General features: G+C 52.4%; 1 protein-coding gene across 4 annotated transcripts in view; it reads left to right on the top strand.

The window, feature by feature from the left end:
- The window catches only part of KIRREL3 (kirre like nephrin family adhesion molecule 3), a 359,658-nt gene that overhangs the window by 295,684 nt on the left and 43,976 nt on the right, over positions 1 to 19,998 (top strand). For all 4 annotated transcript variants that reach the window (XM_027699387.1, XM_027699386.1, XM_027699385.1 and 1 more), the window contains 3 exons: positions 9,564 to 9,721; positions 13,295 to 13,445; positions 19,368 to 19,473. In XM_027699387.1, coding sequence (XP_027555188.1) covers positions 9,564 to 9,721; positions 13,295 to 13,445; positions 19,368 to 19,473 — 415 coding nt within the window. The remainder of the gene's footprint in view (positions 1 to 9,563; positions 9,722 to 13,294; positions 13,446 to 19,367; positions 19,474 to 19,998) is intronic.

Here is a 19,998-nt window from a genome sequence, read left to right as displayed (position 1 = left end):
GGATCACACATCCATCTCTCTCAAACCTGGGCAGTACCCTTTGGTTTAAGGGCAGACACAGCAAAGCAAAACAGCCCCCTCACAAGTCCCCCAGCCCTGAATTAGGGCTTGGCAGTAGCTGTGGATTTGAGCCATCCAAAAACACTGACTTGATGGGGAGAATTAAACAAGGACCTGGCAAATGCAGCATATGCATTGGGGTTCTGTTGCTCTTTCAAGTGGGAGGGGAAATTTTAAGTTTTTTACTCTTTGCAGGGAGAATATTCCAAGCAAACAAACCATACCCAGCCAGCTACCTGCCTCCACAGCATCTGGCCCTTTATTAAAGCTTGGAAGGGGGTTGCCAAAACTTCTTTTTCCCTTTGTATAAAAGGCTTTTCAGTAGAATGCCAATGCTCACTTATCCCATATCCGATCTCCGTATGTTTTCTCCAAAAATGGATCCTGCCCAGAGCCCAGTCTCACAAAGGATTTCAGAATTTAAAAAATTGGTTTAATTCCAACCCATTGTGAAAACTGAATATTTGAAACATTCTCTAGCCAAGAATCTGGGACCAGAGCCCTCCTCAGTATGAAAAAACAAAGAGTATTCCAGAGATATTACTCGATATGACCTGGAGAGGGATTTAGTGGGGGAAGATCAGCTCCTCCAGGACAGTGAGTGGGAAAGGAGAGCTGAGCTTTGCTACAGTGAGGTAAAACCATCTCTGGGAAGCATTTCTGGGTTTGAGGGATTTGCATTCTCCAGCAGGACACCATCCCACTGGAAAAATCAATCCTGTTGACCCCAGAAACCTGGAGCATGTGGGACTTTCAGCGGCTTGATGAAAACAGAAATAAAACATTAGGGGGAAAGGGAAAGAAAAGAGGGGGTTGGGAATATTGGGGGTTTGTTTCCCATGAACTGCTCAGTGTGAGGAGGGTCCATGCATCACACTCAGCTGCAGAGACAGGAGGGAAACAGGGACACAGGTTGCTCCACTGGGGGTGCTTGGGATGGAGAGGAGGCAGCAGCCCCCTGGCCCCCCTCCCTCACACACACACTGAAGGTGCCACAAGACAAATAGGACCGAGAAAGAGATGCACTATTTAAACTTTCATCACTATTTTTCTCCCTGGCTCCCCTTGTTCCCTTTGATTTATTTTTTAGTGTGTTTTCCCCAGGCTGTGCTGTTCTCCTGCATCTCTTTCCTCTCCTCCTTCATTCGGCAGCACAGCCAGCACCGTTCTGAGGGCACCCACACCTGCCCAAAATTTTTCAGGCTCTCTGGGCTGAGCTGGGGGGAGGAATGAGGCAGCAGAGCAGCATCAGGCTGGGGAAGATGTGGGCAGGACATGGAGAGGACAAAGGGACCTGTAGACAGACATCCTCCTTTCCTACCCCTCCCTGACCCAGCAAGGACTCGGGAGCCCTTCGTTAAGACTTGTCTGTGCTGCACAGACCATGTAATCCCCATCCAAGAGCCTCATCCCACTGCCACCCTTCCTAGAGCAGTGACCCTGCCAGGGCTTGGCATGGCATTGCTGCAGGAAGGGTGCCAGTCATACAGATATTCTCCAAACCACCAGCCTTCCATCCCACGCCAATCCCAGCAGGGCCAGGGGCTGGCAGCACACGGGGAAGGGTTGGAAGCTTGGATGTGATGCCAGAGCTTGTCCCAGAGCCAGTGTGGCCTCTGTGAATTGACCATGGACAACACAGGCTGGATTGTTTTCAGCCTACCTTATGTTGGGAAGGATGCAAAGAGCTTTGCCGATTGTTTTCCTTGCAGAATAATAGAATTATGGAACATGCTTCAGATTGGAAGGGACCTTAAAGACCACCTCATTCCAAGCCCTCTGCCATGGGCACCCTCCACTAGCCCAGGTTGCTCCAAGCCCCATCCAACCTGGCCTTGGACACTTCCAGGGCTGAGGCAGCCACAGCTTCTCTGGGCAACCTGTGCCAGGGCCTCCCCACCCTCACAGGGAACAATTCCTTCCCAATATCCCATCTAGCCCTGCCCTGTGGCAGTGGGAAGCCATTCCCCCTTGTCCTATCCCTTCATCCCTTGTCCCCAGTCCCTCTCCAGCTCTCCTGGAGCCCCTTTAGGCCCTGGAAGGGGCTCTCAGCTCTCCCTGGAGCCTTATCCTCTCCAGGTGAACCCCCCCCAGCTCTCCCAGCCTGGCTTCAGAGCAGAGGGGCTCCAGCCCTTGGAGAATCTCTGTGGCCTCCTCTGGAGTCACTCCAGCAGCTCCACGTCCTCTCTGTACTGAGGAGCCCAGCACTGGGTGTAGCACTGAGGTTTGGATCTCCCTAGAGTGGAGCAGAGATGCAGAATCCTCTCCCTTGCCCTGCTGGCCACTCTCTTTTGCACAGTCCAGGGTACAAAGATAAGGATAAAAAAGGGCTGAGCTTCATCCTGCTGGGCCTCTGCAGACAGGAATGGGCTCCAGGTTTCAATTACAGGATGGAAAAGAATATCTGGTTGGTCATGCTTGGAAGGGGGGATATTACAAGCTGGAGTCAGGAGTCCCAGCCCTTCACTGCCCCCATTTAACCTCCCACCACTCTCTCTGTATTGTCCCTTTTTCCTTACCTGCCAAAGAAAAGGATTGAAATCCTAATTGCATCGGGAAGGGGGGAGTTAAATGGATATATATCAAGGTCATGGAGGGGAATTTGCCATCCAGGGTCAGGTTTCCCCCAGAGCTCAGGCCCCCAAGCCCCACAGTCCTGCCCTAAGTCCCCAGCCCGAGCTGCCCTGAGGAGCCCAACCCACGAGAACACTCAGACACAGAGAAATCTCTGCCTTTTAAGTGTTGGACAAAACCTAAGAGCCTGTTTATATCCTTCCTAGCTCTGAAGAGCTGCTGGAAATCGGAATCCTAAATGTGTAAAGGCCTGATAAATGAAAAGCTGAACACTCCTGGAGCTGTAAGCTGCTCTGCAGTGGTTTAGGCCCTCACAATTTGCAGCCTTCAGGGCTGATAATACAGCGAGACCCTGGGCAGTCTGCTGGAAAACTCTGCCAGAAACACAATCCTTGTAAGGGGATTCTCTTATCCAGTGTAGCAAGCTCTGTCCTAAAAACAGTTTTGTGTTCTAGCCCCTTTTCCTCCCCTGGGGAAGCTTTCCTAGACACTTGATGAAACAGAGAACCTTCTTTCTCCCCCAGCGTCCAAATTTTCCTTCTTTTTTCTTCGCTTTCTCCCAATTCTTTCACTGCATCCAGTCACAGCCTCCCAGCCCTCATTTTGCCAGTTAAACAAGCCAACCTCTGCTGATCTGACCTGGTAGGAGAGCTGCTCTTTTCCTTTGATCAGCCCCACTGAGTTCAGCATCCACGAGTGTGGCCAAACCCCACCCAGGATCTCAAGAGCATCGTGCAGAGCAACACAACTGGCCCCTCCAAAACACCCCCAAGGCTGGTGGGGAAAGCAGGCATTGGCTGGGAAGAGGAGGCAGTTCCCTGCAGTGATCAAACGGAGAAGAGGATGTTCCCACCCCAAATGATGCACAGGAATGATACAACAGCTAATGAACTCTTCATTTTGCTGAATATCATTAACACTGTCAAAGTCACCCCCCTCCCAAGTCTTGCTACGTTGAGCCCCTTTTGGATTAGGACAGGATCACAGATTCATAGAGTATTTTGGGTTGGGAGGGAACTTTAAAGGCCATCTAGTCCAGCCCCCCTGCCATGAGGGGCAACCTCTAGATCCAGTTGCTCAGAGGATCTTCCAGGGAAGGTGAGGAGCCCAGAGGCTGAATCCTGCTCCAATCCCGGGCACCTTGCCAGCCAGCAAACCTGCACTCCAAGTGCCCCAGCGTGGAGCAGAGATGGGATTTGCAAAGGCAAACCCTGTTTGCAGGGTTTGTATTCCCAAGTCTTCCCCAGAGCAAGCAGCTGAGTGCGGGTCAGGGCAGTGCCAGATGCAGTCACGCCCAGCAAGTGTTCTGTGGTGCCCTCATAAGCCTGACTTGTCTACAAGAGCTGAACATCCCTCTCTGACAAGCTGGATGCGGTGTCTGAATACACAAACACTTCTCTGCACCAGAGCAAAGCTCCCAGATGCACAGGAGGGTTGGCTGAGCCAACTGAATCCCTCCAGGCTGGTTCCCTGGGGCTTCCCCTGCTTTCCTTAGTGTACAGACAAAATACAGGAGCAAAGGTGCCCTTGTTCAGCTTGGCTTCTTCATCTCCAAGGGGCTCCACGTTCTCACTGGGAGGCAGCTCTGCCACCAGGTACCACTGGGGAGGCTGGGGATGCTTTTCATTCATCAGAGAATCACAGAATCCCAAAATGGATTGGGTTGTAGGAGTGTCCTTAAAGCTCATCTCATTCCACCCCCCTGCCATGGGCAGAGAGACCTTGCCCTATCCCAGGTTGCTCCAAGCCCCATCCAACCTGGCCTTGGACACTTCCAGGGATGGGGCAGACACAGCTTCTCTGGGCAACCTGTGACAGGGCCTCCCCACCCTCACAGCCAGGAATTCCTTCCCAATATCCCATCTAACCCTGCCCTCTGGCAGTGGGAAGCCATTCCCCCTTGTCCTGTCCCTCCATCCCTTGTCCCCAGTCCCTCTCCAGCTCTCCTGGAGCCCCTTTAGGCACTGGAAAGGGCTTTCAGGTCTCCCCTGAGCTTTCTCTTCTCCAGGCTGAACACCCCCAGCTGATTTACACTTAGTCTTTTAGCCTTGGGTTCAGGAAGCACCTTCCAGTGTTTGTGATCCCCAAGAGCATCCTCTGGTCACTGTTATTTATTTAACACCCACGTGAGATGAGCCCAGAGCCCTGAGTGACACAGACCCCGTGGGGAAGGGAAGCCCTGAAGATGAGCAGTGCCTTATCCAAGGGATCTCCTTCCTCTGGGGACACTTGTGCTGGGTCTAACCCCAGCTGAACGTTCCTTGCAGGTATTTGGCTCAGGGCAATCCTCAGGGGCCCCTCAGCACCTGCTGCTGGGTGGCCCTTCCCCACCAGGAAGTGTTTGGGGTTGAAGAGGTTGGTGCCAAGAGGGGGAGGCTGGTTCCACAAACCCGGCAGCGAGGAGGTACCAGCCAGAACAACAACAGAAAAACAGCCTTAATTAGGGAAAATGTACTGGTGGCTGGAGGGCTTTTTGCTTCCTTCACTTCCAGGGCCTGGCTGCTGGAGGATCCTGTTATCTCAGTAAATATTTTTAATAATTGAAGTTCTGTTTGCCTTCCACATCATTGTCCAGCTGCCGGGAGCATTTAAAGGCGTCCATGTCATTCCTTACTCAGAGCCAGCGTTAGCCTGGGGTGTCAGTCCAGCACTGAGAATTCTGTGTGGGCTCACTGATTAATCAGGGAAGTCATGCAGGGTGGGACAGAGTGCAGGAAAACCTCTAACAGCTCATTTAAAAAGTTGCTGAATGCACAGCCCAGGAGCACCATCATTTAATTGAGTTTCTTTATGCTGATGTGCTGTAAGATGGACTTTTCCAAAGGGCAAGGAGCAGACCCCAAGCTGTCCCTACCCATCCAGGCAGCCCACAGCTATGGAGAATGGATTAATGCCTGTCCAAGGCTGGTTTTAAAATATTCAGCAGTTCCTGTGTTTTGACAGAAAATGAGGGGTTTGGTGGGGAGCAACTTGTCATCGTTTGTTTGGAAAGTTTTGTCTGCAGTGAAGGGAGGGACAAGCTCTCCAGCTGAGGTGTTGAAACCTTCTGTTCCACTGCCCACCCCTGAAGGCCTCTAAACAATGTCCATTTGGGGATTGTCTGTCTGGACTCCCATTCCTTAAGCAGCTCCATGTCACAGAATCACTGAGGTTGGAAAAGCCCCCTGGGACCATCGAGTCAAACCACTAACCCGTGTCCCCAAGTGCCACATCCACACAGCTTTTGAACCCCTCCAGGGATGGGGACTCCACCACTGCCCTGGGCAGCCCCTTCCAATGCTTGACCATCTTTGCAGTGAAGAAATCTTTCCTGACATCCAACCCAAACCTTCCCTGGTGCAACCTGGGGCCGTTTCCATCCCGTTCTCTGTTCCTACTCCTGTGGGCTTGAGCCATCCTGGATCCTTCTCCTTCATTTGAAGCTTTCCAGGCATGTGTGGGTTAACTCCATTTGCATGGCTGTCAGGAATAACCCCCCTTGCAACCCCAAACAAGTCTTCCTATTTATATCCCTGGTTTAATCAGGAAGGCTAGTGCTTCCAGAGCTACGTGATTAAAAATTAGGAGACCGGATTCTGTAGTGGTGCCTTATAATAACAACCAATCCTGGGAGCACAGTGGATGAATAATGGATCATGGCTCTGTGCTACCAGCTTCTTTCTTCTTCTCCCCTTTTTATCTTCCTTTCTTCTCTTCCTCCTCCTCCTTCTCCTCCTCCTCCTCCTCCTTCTCCTCCTTCTCCTCCTCCTCCTCCTCTCCCAGGCTGGAGTTGAAATGGGGAAGGAATACATCCACCCTTCATTTTGCAGGAGTTAGAGAGACATCACTGATTTCTCTTCATCAGACCCTCCTCCCCAGCCAGATCCCCTCTCTGGGAGCCTGGAGACATCAATAATTCAGGGCTACGTGGAGAACTGGGGGTCACAACCACTCACTTGGGAAGACGTAACCAGGACCCCTCCCCTCCTCATTGCCATAAACAGCTCCCCAAATCTGGCTGCTGCTCCAGTGGAGAGAAACAGGAGCAAAACAGTAAAAAACAAGGATTTTTGTCACTGGGCAGACAAGTGATTCCATGTTTGTCTGCATGGGTGTTATCCCCTATCCCATGATATCCCCTCAGGTGGACTGTGTTGCAGGGGTGATGTTGCTGCAAGAACACCAGAAAAAAAGTCAGGAATATCAAACATCCCACCATAAAAGTTCCTTCATGAATTCCAATTCTTCAGAGAAGGGCCTGTGGGTTGGGGTTTTTTCCCTGCTCCACAAGATGAATTTTCAGTATTTTACAAGCCGAGGTCAAATTCAATTAATGGCTTCACTGAGGGGAAAAGAACTATTGAAAAATATCAGACTTGTCTTTCAACAGTATAAACTCATCCAATGAAGGGGTGTTTTAAAAAAAGAAATTAAAATGAATCCTTCCTTAATAGTTAAAACATCAGAATGGAGCAGAATCGTTCCCATTTTCGTATTTCGTTGACAGACGTTTCAACCAACCCAAACCACAGATTTTCACTCCTTTTTCCACTCTTGTAGCCTGAGAAAAAAATGTACATTTTAGATCCATGTAGAAAAGCTTTTTTTTCCCCCAGTCCTTGAGTTCCACCCACTGAGCTGAAAAATCCCATTACTGGCAGCTCTTGGCTGTGTCTGTGTGTGTGTGCCCAGGGGGGTGTGCCCTGCCCGCCAGTCCTGGGCTGGTGCATCCTCAGGGAACGTAATCCCTTCCCATCTCCCACACCCTGGAGGAGCCAGAGAGGAGTTTTTAAGTGTTTCTTGTCCAACTACAAGGCAGGGGCAGCTCAGGAGCAGAGACGGACTCAGGGATTTCGGAGAGGGCTTTGGCCAACTTTGGTGTGGATGTTGTGAGGCTCAGCTTGGGAAGGGGGAGCAGCACTGGCTTGGAATAAAACCAGCTCCACTTTGGTGGAAAATTGGCACATTTTCCCCCGCTGCATCCCCTCTGGAAGGATGCTGGAGGTAGGAGGGTTTGCCACTCGCTTCTGAGACATTTCTTCCTAAATCCCTTACTGACTAGCACGAGTTGTTCTTCTTGGACAGAGGGGCTGAAGCAGGGATGGCTTTCCACTGTGTCTTTTACATTCCTCATGGCTTCCCAATCCCTCAGGGGCTCCAGGAGCTCCCAAACAGGCCCTGCATGGATCTGTAGCAAGACCAGCATTTGATTCCCCAAAGGACGTGGTTGGGAAGAGCTAAATACCTTTGGGTAGTGATTTGGGCCTGAAGGGCTCTCAGCGTGGGGGTTCACAGCAGCTTTGGGCAACAGGTGGGCCAGGAGGTTCCCTGCTGTTTCCTTGGAATAGTGTATTGCATCTGTGAGGCTGGGAATGCTGTGACAGAGCCAGGGAGAGGGAGGGTTGAACTCGGGTGTCACAGAGCAGAAGTAAAAGTTCATTTGTCTTATTAAGTCAGGAACTTTTGATCTGCTGATGAAACACCCACTGATGGTCAGCAAGATCACATGGTTCACTTCTGCAGAGCACAACCTGGAACAGGCTGGAGTCCCCACCCATCCCTGGAGGGGTTTAGAAGCCGTGTAGATGTGGCACCTGGGGACATGGGTTAGTGGTGGGCTTGGCAGTGCTGGGTTAACTTTTGGACTCGATGATCTTAGAGATCTTTTCCAACCTAGATAATTCTATGATTCCATGAAGAGCTGGAGTGACAGCTGTGCAGAGCTCTCCATCCCCAGAGCAGGTCCTGGCTGGAGCAGACCCCTCAGGGTAGTAGAGATGAAAGCTCTTCTCAGCAGGATTAAAGCCCAGTCCCTCTCTCTGTCTGGATTTCCCATCTCTTACCATGCTGGGGATCCTTAGACATGCCAGGCTAGTCCCAAAAGCGGAGACCATGCTCAGGTGCCCCTCATCTGCTTCCCTGTTTCCACCCCTCCCTGTCTCTGCCATGAAATGCTTCCCAGCACAGTGAAGATGCCCAGGGGGGTCAAAGCCCCGTCCTGTAGCTGCAGCCCCACATGGACTGTCAGTGCTTCCAGAGAAGGCTGAGAACTCCAATGGCTCTGTGACACCCCTGGCAAGACCTGCTTTCACAGAGGGAGGTGTGAGAAGCCTCCCCATGTCAGACAGGGGGGTCCCACAGCCCTCTGTGTGTGAGAGCAGCACAGATCAGGAGCGGCAGTGACGGGGAAATCAAAGCAGAGCAGGGAGTGCTCGGGGGTTCCTCCATCCCTCCATGACCAAGGGCTGCCAAAGGAGCCCTCTTCAAAGCACAAGTCTGGAGATCACACTCCTGATGCCCAGAAGAATTATCCCCCTGAGTGCTGTAGGTAACAATCCAAATCCAGCTTTTCTTACCCTTCTCCCTCAAAACACTCTCACCTTCCTCCCCCTTTGCAGCCAGAGGATCAGGGGTCACACCTCATCCCCTCCTGTGTCCAGCAGCAGCCAGAGATCCCTGGGGAGGAGCACAAGAGCAGGAACAGCAAGCAGGGATATTTAGTTCAAGCAGGGATATTTAGTTCAAGCAGGGGTGCTGCTTTCAAGTGCTCACCATACTCCTGCAGCTTGCAGGAGGACAGCTGAGCTTGCAGCTCAGGGACAGCCAGGGCTTTGAGGATTTAGTAGCTCTTGGTGGATTTATCTACCACAGACCTGATCCCTCACACTCCTGCAAAGCTCCCAGGCACCTGACCCGTGTCCCCTCGAAACTTCACCAGTTCCTGCTGCTGTAGTTCAAATCTGGGGCACAGTTTTCACGTGAGCAGCAAAAGACAAGTGGCTGTAATGTGATGAGAGGGGGTTGGATGCTGCCACAGCCACGTCCAAACCATCTGCAGAGGTTTGCGAGGTCACAGGCCAGTCTTGGCAGCCCAGACCCCACAGGTGACTCCAGAAAGGTTGGTTTCGTGCTTCAAATGACATTGTCTCCTGTGGGCTCTTTCCCTGCAGTTCCTCCAGATGATCCTGTCATTATGGGGGGGCCCATCATCAGCCTGAGAGCAGGAGACCCCCTGAACCTGACCTGCCACGCAGACAATGCCAAGCCAGCAGCCTCCATCATCTGGATGCGGAGGGGAGAAGTCATCAATGGAGCCACCTACTCCAAGGTGAGGCAGGATGGGGCTGGGGACACGGGCTGTGCTCTGCCCTGGCTTCAAAAGGGACACCAGGCCTGGCACTGCTTCAACACAACCCCAAAACATCTGGGGCAGTACCCTCAGCTCTGCAGAGCTCAGACTCTCAGCCCACATCCTTCCCCATGAGAGGCTGGGAGGAAAACAGTCAGGAGGATGCACGTGAGAAATCACAAACTGTCACCAAAAGGAGCTCTGCTCTGAATTTGGCTTTTTGTACCTTGACATCCCCTGGCATGGCCAGTCCTCCCCCTGCCACCCTCCCTGGGTGTGGTGTTAAAGCTTCATCCACAAACCCTGACCCAGCTCCAAAGGTGGTTGCAGTGACATATGTCCCCTCCTCCCACTGCAGTTTTCCATGAAAAATTGTCAGGGCTTGTTGGCATTTTTTAATTTAGACAGAAAGGCTTTATTGGGTCATAAAGGAAGTCATCAAAGAGCATCAGCAGCACACTCAGCTGGGCCCCCACATGTTCTCCTGTTTACCGGCGCCTGATGTCTGGCGAGCAGGAGAGATTCGGGAACACTTGACATTTCTAATGAACATTTCTAAAGAGCAAAATCCGAGACCTAAAATGGGTCAGTTTGCAGCCATTTGTAATGCAAGCAAACTTCAAAGGCGGCAGCCAGAGCCATTCCTCAAGCTCCCGGAGATCTTTAATAAACATTTCACCCCCTGCCGCCGCTGTGAAGCCTCCACCCAGCCCCATTCCAGCACATCCCGATCTACTTGGGAAAGCAGAGGAGCCAGAACACCCTCCTTGCCTCCTCCTCCTTCTCCTCAGCACCTCGGCTGAGGCTGAGCCACTTCCCTGCAGCCCACAGAGGAGCAGAGGGAGAACTGCCCCATCTCCCTGCGTGCGGGGAGAGAGGCAGCACTAATTAAAGCCAGAGAGATCCGACCTCTCCCTCTCTCAAATCAAGTGGAATTAATTAAAATCCAGGCCGTTGACATGCAGTTGTTTGTAGCTCATTCCTTTCCCCTCCACTGCAGACTGACAGGCCCTGGGCAGACAACTTTTGAGCCCTTTCCCTTTCAGACCCACAGGCAGTGGGGAGCAGGGAAGGAGGAATGTCCCTCCTTTAAAACATTTCCAACAAAAAAAACCCTTCCAAAGCAGAGCTTTCCAGGCTGCAGCTCCACCTCACACACAGCACAGACATTTCCATGGCATTTTAAGCAGCTAGAAGGGATGGGCTGGGAGGGGAGCCCTGTTCTGCACAGGGGAGCATCTTCCACTCCTCCTGCAGTCAGGAAAACACCTTCACTCCTCCTGGACTCAGGAAAACCTCCCTTTCTGAGGCTGAACCTCTGTTTCCCCCTGACTTGCTGGAGGTTTCCATGAGGGTCTTCCACATTAAAAAAGAAAATCAGCCTTCAGAAAAACAGCCAAGTTTAGGTGTTTTTTGAATGGGAAGTTTTGAGTTTTGGGGTCTGAGAAATTTTTCCCTTTCTAAGCTCCCTTTAAAATAATTCCCGGATTTTCCTCTTTCTGCTTTTCCAAGAAAACCAAAACCTAACCCAGCTCTCCTTTGATCCAGATATTCCAGCCAACCATAAAGAAACCCTGTTCAGGTTCCTGTTTGCCTGGAACCATTTGTACTGAGGGAGAATTTCTTTGTTACTCTGAATTTCCAGTCCACCAACTGATCCATATGCTGCCCCCTGCAATCCCAGCCTGGCAGCACAGAACAGCCAGGGCTGATTGGAACCCCCCTGATCCCTGTTGAAGCAGACAGGGAATGTTATAGGATCCTGCAGGATTTTGAGGCTAAACCCAGATAGGGGGGGAATTTCTGCACAGAATTGGGGTTCACCCCATCCCCAGCACAGCAGTGGGGCTGTTCCACAAGGGAAGGGCACACGGGGTGACAGCAGGGCAAGGACAGGGCACATCCTGCATTTGTGTGTCCAGATACAGGCAGTGAGGCTGGGGAAGGGGCTGGAGAACCAGGAGGGGAAGGAACTGGAGCACCAGGAGCAGCTGAGGGAGCTGGGGGGGCTCAGCCTGGAGAAAAGGAGGCTCAGGGGGGACCTTCTGGCTCTGCAGCTCCCTGACAGGAGGGGGGAGCCGGGGGGGAGTCAGGCTCTGCTCCCAGGGAACAAGGGACAGGACAAGGGGAAATAGTCTCGAGTTATGCCAGTGGAGGTTTAGATTGGATCTTGAGGAAAATTGCTTCACTGAAAAGGTGGCCAGACACTGGAACAGCCTGCCCAGGGTGGTGGTGGAGTCCTCATCCCTGGAAGTGTTCAAAAAACACGTGGATGTGGTGGATGGGGGGATGGTTTAGGGAGGGACCTGTCAGTGCTGGGTTAATGGTTGGACTCCGTGATCTCAGAAGGCTTTTCCAACCCTAATGACTCTGTGATTCTGGGCTGACTCTGGTGACAGTTGCTCATCATCATTCCTTGTCTCCCATGCCAAGAGGCACAAACCTGTGTGCATGCAGGCTGTGCCACAGTGAGCCCAGGGAAAGGATTAGTCGGGAATCACAGAATCATTTAGGTCGGAAAATCCCTCAGAGCCCATCCAGTCCAACCGTTATCCCAGCACTGCCAAGGCCACCACGAGCCCACGGCCCCCAGTGCCACATCCACACATCTGCTGACACAAGTTTATCACTCCATAAACCCCTTGTCTTACATTTCGAGGAGCAAACTTCAAAGGTACAGATCTAGAGGGAAAAAATGCCTGGCAGGGTCCGAAATCCAGAGTGTTGATAAACCAGAGAGAGGCCAGAGGTCAGGGAATGATTAAAAGACTGAAAACCACACAACATCTTGAGAGCCCGCGAGGGCTGCAGGGGTTTGATTTATCAAAGGCAGGGCTACGGGGTGGCGTGACCACGGTCTGTAAGAACTGTAAGAACTTGCAGGAGGATTAAGGGTTGGGAAGGGAGGGCTCCCAGGCTCCTGGGCTCCTGATAGAGGCATGGCAGGGCACCAGGGCTGAAGTCAAAGTCAGATAAATCCAGGGAAGAGACACGGTGCCAAGGCTGAGCAGGCAGACCAGGTTAACCACCGCTGTGCCAGGCTTGGGAGTTTATATCTCTGGCATCCACAGGGCCCATCAGTGATCACCAGCCCAAGTGGGGATGATTTGCCACAGGCTGGTTCAGATCACAGCACATGGCTGGGGTCAGTCCGTGCTGCTGGCACCACTCATTCCTGTGGGAAGTGCCCAGGTAGCTTTGTGCACTCACCTGCAGGAGGTGACAGCAGGGTCAACAATCCATTTGCCTCTGGCTCCCTCTTTCCTGGAATGGTGGGTGACATATCCCATTTGGAGCTGTGCTCCCCAGGTCTAGGCACAGCAGGGCTGGAGGGAAACAGATGGGAGTTAAGAGCCCAATTCCCAGGGAAGAGCAGTGAAATTTGTCTTTGTTATTCCCCCAAGGCTTTTGGCAGATCCCAGCCAGAGGAATTGTTATTGCAGGGAGCTGCTTGGCTGAGAAGCTCATACTGTGCCTGCGGAGCCTGGAATGGGAAAGGGGGCCCTCTTTGGTAGGAAACTGCCTTTCCTGATTCCTTTTTCCCCCTTACAGACACTTCTCCGTGATGGCAAGAGGGAGAGCATCATGAGCACCCTTTTCATCGCCCCCTCCGACATCGAGAACGGGGAGAGCATCGTGTGCCGCGCCACCAACAAAGCCATTCCCAGCGGGAAGGAGACCTCGGTCACCATCGACATCCAGCGTGAGTTCACAGCCAGCTGAGCTACCTCTGGGCACTGGGACATCCCAGCTCCCAGCCCTCTCCATATCTGGGGCTGTCACATGGCTCCGACCCCAGGCAGGAGCAGGATGCTGGGACTGGGGGTTTCCCTTTACTGGGATTTACTGGTGCGTTGTTACAGTGAAGTCACAGCCAGAAGATCTCATGTCCTGGGCTCCCTGGGGCTCAGGAACATCCCTGCCACAGGGACATCCTGCTTCCCAACATTTGTGTCTTGTGTCCCTGGTTTTGAGCAAAAGCAGCACCAGCTGCCCTGCTCTGGGTGGCCCCACTGTGCCCCCGGGTGTCTTGGGAGCAGAGATGGATCCCAAAGGGTTCTGGGTGAGCAAACGGCATCTCTGGGCATGGCCAGCAGTGGAGATAAGGCTCAGCAAGATCTCTGGTGCAAAATCACGTTTCCAGCCTTACAAGCAGTTCCCTGACAGGGTTTTTGTATCATTCTCTGCTGGGATGGCATGTGAGGCACCTGATCGGGGCAAATGTCCCCCCCGTGACACACAGGCAGCACCAGTCACCACCTCATGGGGACAGGTGTGTCTGAAGAGCCATACACTTCACCCTTTACTTTAAATCCACAGAGCAAAATCTTCTTTCCTCCAAAATTCACATTTCACAGGCCTCTTCCCTCCTCTGCAGTAGCTGTTGCTCTCAGGCTCACTCTGACCCCCTCCAGACGGGCTCCATTTGCACACCCAGTTCCTGCAGCTGTATTTACCCACAATTTGCAAGAGCAGGGTGTTCAATATTAACATGCCAGCTGCTTTCCAGAGTCCAATTAAAACTGGCTGAACAAACTCAAGCACAGCAGAAAATTCACCATTTAAGACTTGCAGCTTTTGCTGCCGGAAGATTACCGGGCTCTTGGGTTGCTGGCTGCATGTCCTGACAGAACTGGGCAGATAAAATGAGATAATAGCCTGGGTTATTTCACAGCCAGCAAACAGTTACAATGGCTGGAGACACACTCACACTCTCACAAACAACACAGAGCTGGAGACATCATTACACTGGGTACAGTGCGGGCAGGGGACGTGAGCTGAATCCCTGAGCCCCGTGGAATCTGCTTGGAAAAGAGAGAGACCCAATAAAGAACACCAATTTCCACTCTGAGCCATTAAATGCTCCATGCTGTGAATGCAACAACAATAATATCCTACCCAGCTAATAAAAGTATGTTGTTCCTAATGAGGGCTAATGAGGATATCAATCTCCCAAAGCTGGATGGGTGATGGAGAGATAGAAAAGTACCAAGATGGATTAACCAGGCTGAGGTGGGATGGATTTTGACCCTGGTGCAAGAGCCAGCTCTAGCTGCATCTAGTTGTAGTATCATGGAATCATTAAGGTTGGAAAACACCTCTGAGATAATTAAGTGCAGCTACTAACCCAGCTCTAGTCCCTTAGGTTTCACTCCCAACTTGGTAGACAACCAACTGCATTCACTTTGCAAAGAGCTAAAGGTGCTTTTCTGAAGCAAAGAAATATCTGGGCCACTCATTTTTTCCTGGGGAATTGTCCTGGGAAGGCAGAGTGGGCCGTGAACTCCTCTGCATCACCCCAGCAACGAGAGGGGGTCCTGCCCATGGGTCTCCTTCCAACATCTAGCAGAGAAGCACCACCTTGGGGGGGAAAAGAAGTGGTTTCTGCAAGAATAAGGAAAAGCAGGCTGCAGTTGTTGCCTGGGGAGCTCTTCCCAGCCTGGCACAACCTGCTTCATCCCCCTGGACCCTGCACTCTCCACCTCCACTGGTGCAGGTTGAACTCACACCATAGGAAACGTTACCCAGCTGCACAGTTCGAAAGAGATGGCCTTGCAAAATAATCTCAGGGAACCAAAAATAATCCTTCCCAGGAAGCAGCAGCCTGGTAAATCACTCCTCCTGCTTTATTTCATTTGCAACTCAAAAGAACATCAGAAACTCTCACAGGCAGCAGAAAAACGCCAGGGTGGGGGTTATTCTTGTGGAGGGTGTGAACGTGGTGGGAGGAATTATCCTCTTTCAGCTGGTGCAAAGTCAAAGTTGGGCTCCCATCAATCTCATGCCTGACCATCTTAGCAGCAATGAAATAGCTGAGTCATAAACCCCTCCCCTTCCAAATATAAAAATAAAGGGAGGGTGGGGGGAAAGAACGGGAAAAAAACCCAGCGCGGGGTCTGTAATGGAAACACTAAGCGGCTCCAGCTGGAACATCTGTTCAATGTGATTTCCGTTCCACCAGCCACATCAAAGTCAGCCTCCTGTGAGTTATGCACCGAACATCACAAGTGGGATTAAAATCATGTTTAATAGTTTGATATGCCATAAACTATTTATACTGCAGGAGCCCAGTGGCTCCGTGGAAATGCACACCCGGCGTGCCGGGCTGGGGAGGAGCAGGGTTATTGCTTATCCAAAGCCATTTGCTCCAAGCCTCTGCACACTCATGTGCACTCGCTCATTTTTACACCTTTTCTTGTCATGGCAAGAAGGGATTTGGCTGCATCTGGGTGGTTTTGCAGGACGTGGGAGGAGGAGAGGGAAAGTGGAGGGTGATGAGGGCCACATGGCTGTGTTGGAGAGTCTCCCGCTGCGTTTATCCTTGGAGCTTTGGAGTATTTGATTCCCTTTTGTGCTTGCCACTGGGGAGTGGAAAGCCCAGGGCTGAAGAGCCATCTTTGCCTTAGAGAAGAGGTTTGGAAGGGCTTGCCCACAGGGGAGAGGGATTTGCACCTGGCAGTACAAGAGCCAGCAGGGTGGGTGCCTGCAGCCCATGGAGCTCAGCCCGTGGCCACTCCCGAGGTGCTGAGATAAAACCACGGGAGATGAGGGGTTTGCCAAGGTGCCCCCGGGCTGAGGGGCGGGTCCCGGGGCGATGCCATCCCTGCTCGCAGCCGCTCCTCCCGCCGCCCGTGGGCCGGCTCCGTCTGGTCCCATCATTCACATTAATAACAAGAAGCCGGGCAGGAATTATAATTGTAACCGAGTGGAATTACATCCCGATGAGTTACAATTTGTGTCTTTTTTCCCTTTAAAATGCCCCGAAACACGCTGGCACACACAAACCCACGCTGTCCGCGGCACCCGCGACGCTCGAAAGCCCGATCCCGTTCTTGAAAGGCGAGATCAAAGACTTTAATTCATTTCCTTTGCTCTTTTTTTTCCTCTTTTTTTTTGTCTTTTTAATCTTTTTCATTATTATTATTTTGAGTGCAAGAGGGAGCCGGGCTCATTTTAATACAAAGAGGCTCCTCGGTAAATCGTAGGCACAGCTCCTAACCCATCAAACAATGGGGAAGCTACTAAAGAGAAGTGTGATTCATATTTAACAAAGGAAGGTGATTAGCTGTTGTTGTCTAACAATAGGGAAGTGTCAGGATGCCTGGGAATGAATTAGGAGCCCGCTATACATCTCTGGGCTGCTATGCGAGGGAAGCTCATTTATATTCCCAACTGCGCCCATCTTTATTGTCATTTGAATTGCACATTTTAAAATGAAATTAGGGTAAATTGAAAATACCTATAATTTCCCCGTCATAATTTCCCATCAGGAAGGCAGGTGGCTTTGCTCGCAACAAAGTCGGGCTCAGGCTGGGTAAATACCGCGGGGCGGAGGAGGAGGCGCTGGAATGCTGCTGGAATGCCGCTGGAACGCCGCCTTTCCCACTCCCCTCCCGCCCAGCCAGCGGCACTGCCGAGGCCACCTCCAGGACTCCCCTTCTGGTGACCTTGCTGCGAGGATGGTCCCAACCCATCCCGCACCTCACGGGGCTGGAAGAACACGGGGCTGCTGTGGATGCTGCTCCCACACCAGGATGCCCAGACAGAGGCAGGTCACTCCAGCGGGACCCTGACTGGGGAATGCTGGAGGAAGCTGGCAGAGGGAGAAGCCAGCAGGGAAACTTTCATCCCTATTAAACACAGCAACGCTCCTTGGGCTTGGTTACGGCCATGGATTCACAGTGTCCCAGCAGGTGGCCAAGAGGGCCAATGGATCCTGGCCTGGCTGAGGAAGAGTGTGGCAGCAGGAGCAGGGAAGTGATTCTTGCCCTGGACTCAGCGCTGGTGAGGCCACCCCTGGAGTGCTGTGTCCAGTTCTGGGCCCTCAGCTCAGGAAGGACATGGAGGGGCTGGAGCAGGTGCAGAGAAGGGAACAGAGCTGGGGAAGGGACTGGAGCACAAGTGCTGTGAGGAGAGGCTGAGGGAGCTGGGGGGGCTCAGCCTGGAGAAGAGGAGGCTCAGGGGAGAGCTCCTCACTCTCTCCAACTCCCTGACAGGAGGGGGGAGCCAGGTGGGGGTCAGGCTCTGCTCCCAGGAACCAGCAGTAGGACAAGAGGGCTCGGTCTCAAGCTGTGCCAGGGGAGGTTTAGGTTGAATATTAGGAAGCAACTTTTTCCAGAGAGAGTGATCAGCCCTTGGAATGGGCTGCCCAGGGAGGGGGTGGAGTCACCATCCCAGGAGGTGTTTAAGGTGAGACTGGATGTGGCATCAGTGCCATGGGCTGGGAACCACGGTGGGGTTGGATCAAGGGTTGGACTTGATGATCTCAGAGGTCTTTTCCAACCCAGCTGATTCCCTGATTCTATGAAATCAAGCTCTGGACCTGTGGCACTGACCCTGCTCCCAGCTCTGGGAGCCCAAACACTCCCTGGGCCAGTGGGTACTAACCAGCTTCTCTGCCCCCCTGCCCTGCCAGCTGCAGCCTTTCTCTGTTTTCCAGCAGGGAAGGGTGTTGCTGGGATATTTAGGAAGCAGAGAGAGGCAGCAGGTAGAGGCAAACACGTCACATGGCCTATTTTAGGATATATTTTTGCATATGTGCATCATCCCACCTCGAGGGCAGCAGAGCCCCTCAGCTGGGTCAATGAGCCCCAACACACTCTGCCATGGGACAACTGGTTCTTCAGGCACCCAAAAAACCCTCAACAAGGCCATTTCTTTCTGCTTTTTCCCCTCAAAAGAGGTCCTGTGCTTAAAACTTAAAGCTGGAGGTCTGACACCACCACCCCCTCCCAGACATCATGAAAAATTAAAACAGGTCTGGATATTCTTATTCCCATCTAAACATTCCACCCGTTTCTCTCTTGCTTTCATTGGCTCTTTCCTGAATTTTATTTGCTGCTGAAGCATTTTGATGCTTTTCATGTGAAAAGGAGAGAAACTGAGCAGCAGTTGGGAGACTGGAGTGGCCTGTGACACGAGTAAGGCCTTGGTAGAGATGATTAAGCTGATGAAAGAGCAGAAATGCCACTTTCAACTTAGAGGAAAGACAAAAGATCATCATTACACAGTGAGATATTAAATGGGAGCGTCTCAAAGCAGGCGAGTTTATGTCCTTAAATGGGAATCAGAGCCAGCAGTCACACTTTTGAAGTGAAATGTTACATCCAGTGGCGTCTGTGGCTCCTCTTCCTGTCTTATTCACTGAAATCCTCCAAGAGAAGAGCAGTGTTCGTGGCATCAGCCTGTGTGACAACCATTATATGGCTTTCAACTGAAAAATGGCTTCCCACTGGCAGAGGGCAGGGATAGATGGGATATTGGGAAGGAATTCATCTCTGGGAGGGTGGGGAGGCCCTGGCACAGGTTGCTCAGAGAAGCTGTGGCTGCCCCTGGATTCCTGGAAGTGTCCAAGGCCAGGTTGGATGGGGCTTGGAGCAACCTGGGCTAGTGGAAGGTGTCCCTGCCCATGGCAGGGGGTGGAACGGGATGAGCTTTAAGGTCCCTCCCAACCCAAACCATTCTGGCATTCTGTGATATCACAGCATCAAGGAGTCTCACCACTCTTGCCAAGCTTTCTTACAGCCAAATTTTGCTTTCCAGACTCAGAGCCTGGCAGGCAGCAGGCAGGGGGATACTGTCCCACGTCTTTGGGTCTCTCAAGGGCTTGTCTCTGTCTTTGCAGACCCACCCCTGGTGAACTTGTCCGTGGAGCCGCAGCCGGTGCTCGAGGACAACACTGTGAAGTTCCACTGCTCCGCCAAGGCCAACCCCGCCGTCACCCAGTACAGGTAAGGTGACCCCCCCTCACGGCCCCACACACCTCACTCCAGCCCTCTGCTGAGAGCATCTCACCTTCCCCCCTCCAAAGCTTCACCTCCAGGTGACCGAGAGCGCTCAGCACCTCCGGCTGTGATTCCTGGTGGCCATTCCACTGCCCCCCGTGTTTCCCAGTGCTTGGTGCTCATTGTGGCTCATCCCCACGGCCTCTGCTGTCCCCCAGCCGGGGGGTGCAGTGGCTGGAGCCAGCCCCTGCTCCCTGCAGAGCAGCAGAGCCCTGCTGTGGCTCCGTCCTTGTCCCAGCATCCCCACTCCGACGGCTCCCTGATGCCTTGATGATGTTGTTACACGTCGAGAGGCTCCGCTCGCCACCATTCTGCTGCATTCAGCAACTCCTCAGCCAGGGATTCATCGGGTTTGGAGTGGATTAAGAGGCCTGGCACCGAGCTGGCGGAGCCATCTGTTTGGGGACATAACGAGCAGCGAGCGCCAGTGAAAAGTCTATTATGGGAAAATTCCTGCCTTTTTTTTCTGCA

Source organism: Neopelma chrysocephalum, unplaced genomic scaffold, assembly GCF_003984885.1.
Source record: "Neopelma chrysocephalum unplaced genomic scaffold, ASM398488v2 Primary Assembly neopelma1_138, whole genome shotgun sequence".
NCBI classification, from domain to species: Eukaryota; Metazoa; Chordata; class Aves; order Passeriformes; family Pipridae; genus Neopelma; species Neopelma chrysocephalum.
The sequence above is the reverse complement of the archived record's forward strand: the minus strand, read 5'-3'. Positions and strand labels throughout refer to the sequence as shown.